This window comes from Oryx dammah, unplaced genomic scaffold, assembly GCF_014754425.2.
Source record: "Oryx dammah isolate SB20612 unplaced genomic scaffold, SCBI_Odam_1.1 HiC_scaffold_18, whole genome shotgun sequence".
NCBI lineage: Eukaryota > Metazoa > Chordata > Mammalia > Artiodactyla > Bovidae > Oryx > Oryx dammah.
The window spans coordinates 37906833-37917738 of NW_024070202.1; the positions used below are offsets into that span (position 1 = coordinate 37906833).

Here is a 10906-nt window from a genome sequence, read left to right on the forward strand (position 1 = left end):
TCAGTTCCTGAGTCCCTCAACTTATTCAAGTTTTGCACATATAGATACAAGGTAGATCTATTTTATTTTATCCCTGTTGAATGATATCTATAAGGACTTGGGTAGACTGGGCCACCCCATTCCAAGGAATCATGACCTACTTATGTTCAGTTAACTCCCACATTTAGATTGATTTTAATCTATTGAAATAGAAACTACCTGGGAAATTGAGACCAAAAAATTCAAAAATATCTCACTTTCTGGAGCTGAGAAATCATTTTAGAAAGATATTATGGTAGTATATAACAATGGAAGTTTCCAGAAAGTGATTCATTTCATGACCTACCTATCAGGCTGAGTGAATGGGTGCTGAACTATCACTTGTTAAATTAAATTGAGATTTGAATAAATGATCATTAGAGTAACTATATAATCAATGGGATGCCATAATCAACATGAAGCTCCTCTGTGGACAGAGGAGCCTGGGGGGCTAGAGTTCATGGAATCACAAGAGTTAGACACAACTTAGCAACTACACTGCCAACCACCATTAGTTAATTTGCAGAATGAAAGTAATTATGATAGTTTTCTGAGTCAACAAAGAGAAACTCCATAAAGTTACCCAACAGCCTTTTTTTTCTACTCGTCAACCTCAACCCCTTAGAATTCTGAGGATTCATATAACAGGAATGCATCTGGATTCTGCTCTAGCATTTCTGTTTAAATCAGAAACACCTCTCAACTATTGATACAGGCAACTAAGTCCAAATAAAAGACTGAAAAAAGAAATGTTATTTGAAACTCAACAGTTATAAAGGTTACAAATGCAAAATCATTTGAAAAAGTCAACAGCCAAAAAGTTTCCCAGTGTCACCATTATATGTCTTATTTTCATAGTCCGATTACTGGTCTCACCATATGTTCCGTTTTCACATTTTCTGATGATAATTTGCTCCTGGGAGACAGAAGGGAAAGAGAAAGTCAATGCATATATTTGCTCAATGGGTTATAACATTCCCATCTTAGAAATTACTGCCTATCAACATTACTTTGCATATTGATTATCAATTTTTATTTATTACTTTATAAATTCCATTTCCTCAAAATTGGCAGATAACATGAAGTTAACAATACATTTCCTTAGTTTAGATATTATTCTGAGGCTTCCCAGGTGGCTCAGTGGTAAAGAATCTGCCTGCCAATGCGTAAGACACAGAAGATGCAGGTTACATCCCTGGGTCAGGAAGATCCCCTGGGGTAGAGAATGAGAACCCACTCTAGTATTCTTGCCTACGAAATCCCATGGACAGAGGAGCCTTGACACCTGTAGTCCATGGGGTCACAAAGAGCTGGTCACAACTGCACGCAGAGTTTGAAGGGGTATTTATCTTACCAGTTTAAGCCTGTGGTTTGTGAGTCTGAATACATTTTATTCTCACAAAACTTGAGCATATTATGAGAAAATAGTCAGCATGTGAATCATCTCCTTCCTCACCTCCATCTAGAGTGTTACTGATTCCTAGGGCAGCCTGGGCTGTGAAGCAGTTACACATTTTGTCAGAGGAGGCATTATGATTCAGAATTGTATACCTAATTATCTCCTTTATTGAAGCAAACTCTTTCCCAGGAGGTATGACAGGGTGTATTTGCCCCCAAATCTAGCTACTAGAATGTCAGGTTGCCTCGGCTTGATTTGGTTGTATTAAGTATGAGCATTCTCTTCTTTATTTAAATAAATTATACTCTCTGCAGTTTTGACTTTAGAAGTCACTTCTTACTATGTTAAGTTTGGTAGGAACTCAACCAATAATATATAATCTGATGACTAATCATCTTTCAAAGCAGTAAATTTAGTACAAGCAGTTACAACTGTGTCATTACTTAGTTTTGATATAAGTGGAATGCACAATAACAAACTTATGATTATTACAAAACCTTGGAAACTTTCTGAGCAGCTTGTTTGTATATTTATTCCCAGTTGTTAGCTTTTGACTTTATTCTCAACAACTGGGACATTAAATCTACTTTGTTAGGAAAGGTGGTTTGCAAAATTAGGGCTGCAGATCCAGGGCTGAACTCAAACAGTCCTGTCTAAAGAATGTATTAATAATAGTAAGAAAAAAAGAGTATGTGGGGGTCAGTCTGAAAGAGTGTTAGTTAAACCTCTGCTGCTAACCAGCTGTGTGACTTCATACAAATTATTTTTTCTATCTGGGCCTACAGTTATAGAAAAAAGGGACTGAACTCATGCCCCCCAAATTCACACTATTGTAACATTTTAATATTCGACAATCTGGTTCTTAACTACAGTATCCTAACCACAATTTCCCCAAATCTTTACTTCTGCGTAGTCCCTTTAGGAAACAACACAGTATTCAAAAACATTACCTTCTTACTAATACTGTATCTAAAATTCTAAAATAACTGTTCTGGGAAAGTTCTAAATGAAAAGGGCCAGTTTTAGCTCCATTGGGGAAATTTGCCCCAAAGGTATCAGAGGTTTCTCTAGTTAATCTCCAGCTACCTGAAAACATTATTCTAGGGTCTTTTAAAAGCTTGCTTTAAAAAAGAAAAAAAAAAAACTACAAATCCCATGAGTCAAAGATGGATTAGAAACTGACACCTCCCCTCCAAACCCTTCCCGGTTCCCTAGAATGTAGTCTGCTAAAACTCAGGTTGAGGCATCCTCAAATGTGCCTGAAAGAAATGCCTGCTGTTTCATCCCGGTTTTTAATCTGTGCTCTAGCTTGGCTCCTTTAAATCGGTGCTGAGAATGAGGAAGGGAAAGGAGCTACGCAGAGCGGGATGGGCGCGGGTGTGAGCATCACCTGTTCTGAAAGGGGCATGCGCACTGTGAGGGCGCGGACGAGGAGGCGGGGCGCGGTGGGAGGGGCCGACGGCGCCTGGCTGGCACCACTCAGATCTGCTTCTGCCCGGCTTGGGGCGCTGAGGCGGCGTTGGGAGTTGCCTTCTGCAAAGGTTGCCTGGCGTTGTCCAACATGGAGGAGGCACTGGCCTCGGGCATCACCTGCAAGAGGGACTAATCTCCGCCTGGCGTTCAGGGCAGCGGTGCCGGAGTTCCGAGCCCAGGGACTCCGCCTGCACGCCCTGAGCCAGACCCCTGCTCTGGCTGCTCCTCCGGCGGCGGGTTTCCCGGTGGGGACGCAGCGCAAGGAGGGAGCGCGGCGGCTCCGGGTTTCCTTAAGCCATGGGCAACGAGGCGAGCCTGGAAGGGGAAGGGCTCCCCGAAGGGTTGGCGGCGGCAGCAGCGGCAGCTGCCGGAGGAGAGGCTGGCGGGGCAGGGAGCCCCTTGCACACCGTGATCCCGGCCGGCATGGAAGCGGATCTGAGCCAACTGAGCGAAGAGGAGAGGAGACAGATCGCTGCTGTCATGTCAAGGGCGCAGGGGCTGCCCAAAGGAAGCGTAACCCCGGCCGCTGCGGAGCCGCCTTCCATGCACAGGCACGCACAGCATGATGTATATATGTTTGGACATATATGTACAGCTTCTCGTGCACATATGTGCCTGCCCATATGTGCCATCACGGCAGTACATATATGTCGCTTCCGTTCATTTTATTCTTCCTAATGGGGTGGCTATAAAGAGGACATAAGCCTTCTGTTGGGTAGAATAAAAATGATGCATTACAGAGTTTCTAGTGGGATAGTCAAGGGTTGCATTCTTGGAACTGTGATTTTAGGTTGTGATTTCTGGCCTTTTGGAACCTTTTCCCTCTAGGGTGGCATGGAGAGACGCCCTCCAGTGTTTTACTAATCTGGAAGTCTTCCATTAATACAGAACGGACGTGTTAGGAAATGGATAGAGCTGGGTGTTTACCTGTCTCTGTTTAAAGCTCCTCAGTCATTCTGGGGTCTTTTTCTCTTTGAATAATATCTAAATATTTCTGTAACAATACCTTTAATTCCCTTAGAGGTGATTTGTCTTTCCTTCACACCCCACCCCCAGAGGGGAACAGGAGCTGTTTAGGTAGAAGGCATAGAATGAATACACCTTTTATATTCAATGAGAAACCCTAAATTATGTTGTGGCGTTAAACAGATGATTTGGTCACAGCAGTGCAGGTGATGTACATGTATTTATGAATTAGCATATGCTATTTTCTAAACCACTGCTGTTTTATGTGGAAAAGGATCTTACAGTTTATGGAAGAATGTGTGAATCTGTGTTATCTTAAAATTAGTTTCCAGTACACACTTTTAAACACAGAGCAGATAACATCTTGCATAGGAAATTAAGAGCTGATTTGTAATATTAATGTATGCATTTCCCCCTCTAGCTTTCTATTTTCCTACATCCCAATAAACTGGTTGTTTTCTAATTAGAGTACTTAGAGGGTATAATCATTGTGCCTGCCCTGCCTTTATTCTGTAAACAAACCCTTTAACTTCCCACCCTTCCCTACAGAACAGTTCTCTGACCATGGTCCTGAAACCACTCCTGCTTTATGGTAACGTAACAATTTTCATTAGATACTGGCAATATGAAAAATCTTGATGTAGGTGTAGGCTTTTATCCTCGACTTCATAAAATAAATGCACTTTCACTTAGGAGCTATAAGTATATACATATAATTTTGTCAAGTAACTAATATAGGGTAACTAAAATGTTTTATGGATGATAATATTTTTCACATAAAATCTTAAATGCATAAACTATATCAGGTAAAAACACATTTTCTTGAAGGGAAACCCAACACTACTGGTAAAAACTGGCCTTTTCATATTGAAATGTTTTTCTGTGTTTTTTTTAAATTAGTGACATATTGGGCTATTCCTTTGGCATTAAGTCTTTCTTATACATTCCCTTAAGAATATGGTTTATGATATGTACTGTTTTTTTCTACTAATTAAACCTGACTTAGAAAAAAATTTGAATGTTCATATAGTAGTTTTTTTAGGTTAATAATGAGGTACAGTACTTTTATTAACCTTTTAAAAAATGTATACCATCTCTGCTGCAGTTTTTCCTGAGAGTCACAAGCAACAGGTTTAGCATGCTGGTTACAGATAGCAGGAAAAGTGAGAACTTTGATTTCTAAATTCCTTACTTCTATTTAGAGGGTGGCTAAAAAATAGTACTTCAGCCTATGAAAGTATAGTGTTTTATGCATTATTTGTATCAGGTAACATAATTTTAAAGCTCTCTACTGATAGTTTGTTACCGTAGAATTCTTAGCAATAGATTTTCTGAGTCAAAACAGTTATTGACAAAAGCTTCATTCAAATATATAAACAATATGGGCATGATTTTGGCAAACTGTTTACATTTTACTGAAAGATTTCTATAAAAATCTATAATTTTGGAAAGTTATTATTCCCATGTGTGATCACCAAATACATACTTGGCTTATGATTTAGATTTTTAGAAACATTAATTCAAGTGTATATAAGAAATTATATCCAAATCATTTCACATTTTAGAAGATTACATGATGTGAATTAGACATGGTGGGGTTTTACTTTTTTGTTTTTTTTTTTTTAAGAAATAAGTGTTCACAGCCCAAAGACCTTATCTAATTATTTTTAACTGACTCATAGCAAAAATTATATATGATTTACAGTCATATATACCTAAGTTTCCTTGCCTCTAAATAAGATGATAATACTTATCTATCTTGTAGAGCCATTGTAAGGATCAATTAAAAATTGACAGGACCATTTCTACTTGGATTTTAATTTGATGTAACCTTATACATATAAAAAAGTAGTAATATTGCTATCAGCAGTGAATGGCACTGGCAGTGATGGCTGCAGACAAGTTGTTGGTTAAATTATTCATTGTCATAAGTTACTTTGATATATCTAGAATATATCTATATTCTTTTACATACAGAGAAGTCAGTGCAGCATACTGGAAATCCTGTCCCCCATCCTCCCCACCGGGACTTAGGACTCCAGATTTCTATGATTAACTAGTTTTATGACCTTGAATTAATATCTTTGCCTCTTAAATCCTACTATCCTCTATAATGTAAAAATGAATAGAGATTTCTAAAGTTGCTTATATTTCTATTATTATAAAATTTTATGACTCAACACTGTCAAGTGTCATTGCTTTTTGTGTTATATTTAAAAACCTTTTAGTATTCCAACTGCTTTTATAGTCTGACTCTTGAATGCTTTTTTTTTCTCATTTGTAGCTGAAACTTTTTTTTCTGTTAATATGTGAAAGAAAAATTCTAATATGAGGATGACAGTGAAATGAAAAAGAGAGGTTGTATAAAACTTGAAAAGTTAAAAGCTAGAAGTTAGAGCTTACAAATGAAATAGTCCTGGATTTTTTATTCATTGTTGATCCAGGGAAATGCAGTTTGACCACTTCTTCTACTCATTCTATTTATATGTACAGATGTGTCATATAGAGGAACTTTCCTGAAAAATACTTCTGATAAGTAGAATAGTGACAATTCTGACTGAATTGATTATTTTCCTTGAGGCCTCAGCTACTGGGTAGTCACCTCCACAACTGTTTGTCTTCCTAGAACAGTAAACTAAAATGAAAATGAAATGTTTCCATTTATATCTCAGAAGACCAGTAGAAAAAGTTAAAGTGAAAAGGATTCAAGAAACAGTAATCAACACGGAAACAAAAACCTGAGATGTTCATTCATTTGTCCTTTCACCATTATTCATTCATTGTTTCATCAAACATTAATACTCATCGACTAGTTACGAGCTTTGCTTCCAGTGATGCAAAGATGGGTAAAACACTTTCTCTCCCTTGGAGCTCATGATCTAGTACACAAGAAACACATTGCATTTTAATCATTCTTGTTTTTAACACAACTATTATACCCAACAAAAATTCATCAAAAGACCATAGTTAGCTAAGGCATCTTTTTTTTTTTTTTTTGCTCTGTATTAAGCCTATATCTTCTCTTAATGATTATCTGTTTCTCACTTCCAGACATCCATATTTTATATTTATTTATATTATTATAACAACTAAAACTAAATTTAGTTTGTCTCCCTGTATAGATATTCTCTTACAGGGGGCTTCTATAACATAATACCACTTAATATTTATAAGACACACATGCAGTTATAACTTTTAGTGCAGGCAGTCTCCTTAAACTTTTGATGTTTATTGTTATCACAGATATTTGGTACTTAACAACATTTATAGTTTGTTTCGTATAAATGAATTAAGTGAAGCAATATCACAGAAAAAATGATTATGTTTAATAGTATTTTCAGGGCTTCCCTGGTGGCTCAGATGGTAAAGTGTCTGCCTAGTGCGGGAGACCTGGGTTCGACCCCTGGGTTGGGAAGATCCCCTAGAGTAGGAAATGGCAACCCACTCTGCATAGTATAGTTAAGAATAGATTTTTAAGCACTCTGTTTAGCTATGGATTTCTTCAATAAAATGCCTAAGTAATTCTCTACAGAATAATCTCTTAAGTTTGTGCCCTACAAGGGAGTGGTAAACTTTATTAATTGAATAAGTAACATTTCTAGAATAATGTGAAAATATAAACAGTGGAACTTTTAAAATATAATCAATTTTGGATTGTTTACCATGGCTCTTCAGCCAAACCCACTCCACTATCCTTGTCTGGAGAACTCCATGGACAGAGGAGCCTGGCAGGCTACAGTCCATCGGGTCACAAAGAGTTGGACATGACTGAGCAGTTAACACTCTGCCTTTGTATGGAATGGAGCAAATGGATAATTTTAGTTCCTTTGAGTGCAGGCTTCAGAGACAAGTTTTTATAACTTTTTTACCTGGAGGAAATTTCCAAAACTAAGAGTTCTGTTTATTAATCTTTTATTAGAAAATAACTTTGTGGGATACATTGCCATTTATAGTTTATTTTCTTCTGACTCGTTGCTATGCTATCTAGAAGTAATATGTCTGTGTTGCTTCCTACTATGCCTTACTTTTTTTTTTTTTGGAACAGAGAAATTTTTATTACAGGGTCATGAAAAGAGATGGGTGACTCATGCCTTAAGGACCCCAAAGTTACTAAAAGCTTTCCACAAAGCCTTTTTATAAGAAAGGTGAGGGAGGGACATGGTTAGTTGCTGCAGGCTTCTTGGTGTCAAAATTTTTGTTCTTGAAGTCCAGTCATGATCAGTCAATGATGTTCCTATAAATCACTACCAAATGAATGTTATTCTCTGTCATCCTGGTCTTAGCTAACAGGAGGCAGATCTCAGTTGTATGTCTTATATCTTGATCTATCCTCAGATTTCTGTGCCATTATATAGTGAAAAGAGTGAAGTTGCTCAGTCGTGTCTGACTCTTTGTGACCCCGTGGACTGTAGCCTACCAGGCTCCTCTGTCCATGGGATTTTCCAGGCAATAGTCCTGGAGTGGATTGCCATTTCCTTCTCCAGGGGATCTTCCCAACCCAGGGATTGAACCCAGGTCTCCTGCATTGTAGACAGACGCTTTACTGTCTGCGTCACCAGGGAAGTCTGTGCCATTAGGGGAAATTAAAAAATGTAATTCATATTAAGTACCAGATGACCTGAAATGAAAAAGTTATAGTCTGGTCTATTGGCAGGTAAATTTTTGACAAAACGAGTTAAAACTTACACAGTGTTGTGATCGTCTCATATTTTAAGTGCTACTGAATCACTGTTTATTGCATTTTCTTTTAATTAAAAAGAAATCTTTTTGAAAGTTAGCAGTTTACATATATCAAAATACAGCTTGATTTATCCCATAATTCTGATGCAGCATGTTCTTATTACTTGCAGCTTTATCAGTAAATAGTTTATTTGGAGACTAACATACTTGATAAAAGTGTATATGAGAAACAAGTATTTTAATTATTTAACCATCATTTGGAATTGATGTTTCCAATTAAAAAAAAAATCTTGTATATTTGTCTATGAGTAAAAGAATTTTTGCAAATTACTTGTTAGTTTTTAAGTCATTGTCAATAATAATACCTAGTATTGGTAATAGTAAATGTTATAGAAGACATTAAGTAAAGAGATCTTTATTTCTTTTCTTCCTCTGAGTAAAGTAACAGTACTTTTCAAAAGTGGGAAAACAACCAGCCTGTTGCTCTTTGTATATCAAGCTGTGTCTCAGGATGCTTTAAACATCTTATTGTTATGTTAAGGGATCTCAGATAAGAATGCTATTGGAAAAATAATTGAGTGATATAACACTGTTTTTCCACAAGAAAGAAAGAATTGTTTCTCAAATTTTCTAATTAAAGTAGGAATTCTTATTCTACAAGTTTAATATGATAATATTTGATGGATATTACATTTTTTACAAAATAGGGTAAAATTGAGTAGATGATCAGGTTTCCAAGAGCACCTAAAAACCTCCTGTACCAGATCCTTTGATATCACATTGTGTGTCTTATGCAGCTAATGTAAATTCTAATATTAGAAAACAGTTGTTTTTAAAAATGAACATTTTCACTTCTTGGTATGCTAGTGTTTGGGAGACTAACATTTTTTGACCATAACCTTGGCTTAAAAAGGATATATCCTGTGAACGTGAATGTGTGAATGTACTGGAACATGTCTTTGCATTGTTTTGTTGAGTTAATATATTTAAACAGACTTTAAGGATGGCCAGATTCTATTCTACTCAACTATTAAGTGTAAATGTGAATTGTTTTTTGTTATAAGTAGTTTCTAACTAGATATTTTAATAGTTCATCACTTATAGTAGCAAGTATTGAATCTTTCCCCCTTCTCTTCATCTCCATGTTGAAAATCTGAACCCATGTAAAGAAAATAACAGACATTAAAAATCTTATGTTACTTACAGGATGATGTAAAAATGGATTTTAGTTATATTTATGTGATCAAAATTTTGAAGATGTAAGAAAGTAACAGCTTTTTCATGTAATTTTGAGTTGGTATAATTTCCATTATTTTTACTTCTGTTTGTTTCATTCTTCTAGGAAACAAGAGTTGGATAGTAGTCAACCTCCAAAGCAACCAGGAAAACCACCAGACCCTGGGCGTCCAATTCAGCCTGGTCTCAGTAAGAGCAGAACCACAGACACTCTGAGGTCAGAGCAGAAATTGCCTGGAAGAAGTCCTTCCACTATTAGCTTGAAAGAATCGAAATCCAGAACTGATTTTAAGGATGAGCACAAGTCTAGTATGATGCCTGGCTTCCTCTCAGAGGTTAACCCTTTAAGTGCTGTCTCCTCTGTTGTAAATAAATTCAATCCTTTTGATTTGATATCAGACCCTGATGCCTCCCAGGAAGAAGCCTCCAAGAAGCAAAAAATAGCTCAGAAGGAACAAGGAAAACCCGAGGGAGTCACAAAGCCTCCATCACAACAGTCTCCCAAGACAGTTCCTAAGCAGCCAGGACCTGTGAGAGCTCCACTTCAGCAGGAAGGTTCTCCAAAATCTGGATCCTCTCAGTCACCAGAAAAAAGTAAATCACAACCTCCAGAGACAGGAAAGCCAGCTCAGGGCTTCCCCCAGGCTCCTCAGACAGACCAGGCAAAATTGCCAATTCAGAGAGATGTATCTAGGCCTCAGACTAAACAGACAGACCCAGGAAGGGGTGAGTCGGCTAAACCCTCACTGCAGAGCCCCTCCAAGCCACCTATTCAGCAAGTAAATCCTGGAAAATCTCCAGCCCAGCAGCCTGGACCCGAAAAACGTACCATACCACAGCCTGGGCCTGCAAAGCCCCTAGCTCAACAACTGGGAACAGCAAAGCACCTGGCCCCAGCTCCAGGGGCAGCAAAATCCCTGGCTCACCAACCCGGGCCACAGTCTCCAGCTCAGCCGCCTGGGCCAGCAAAGGCTCCAGCTCAACAGGTTGGGACAACAAAGCCTCAGGCCCAGTTGTCTGGGCCAGGCAAGACTCCACCTCAACAGCCTGGCCCAATGAAACCCCCTCCTCAACAGCCAGGCCCAGTGAAGCCCCCTCCTCAACAGCCGGGCCCAGCGAAGCCCCCTCCTCAAC

The 10906-nt window shown here is 38.1% G+C and overlaps 1 protein-coding gene across 1 annotated transcript in view; it reads left to right on the forward strand.

Moving 5' to 3' along the window:
• Nucleotides 1–2911: 2911 nt before the first annotated feature.
• The window catches only part of PCLO (piccolo presynaptic cytomatrix protein), a 381893-nt gene continuing 373898 nt past the window's right edge, over nt 2912–10906 (forward strand). Inside the window, 3 exon segments of the mRNA XM_040260713.1 lie at nt 2912–3441; nt 9879–10904; nt 10906. The exon segment at nt 10906 is cut by the window's right edge and continues 465 nt beyond it. Of these exon segments, the coding sequence (XP_040116647.1) occupies nt 3188–3441; nt 9879–10904; nt 10906 (1281 nt within the window). The 5' untranslated portion in view covers nt 2912–3187.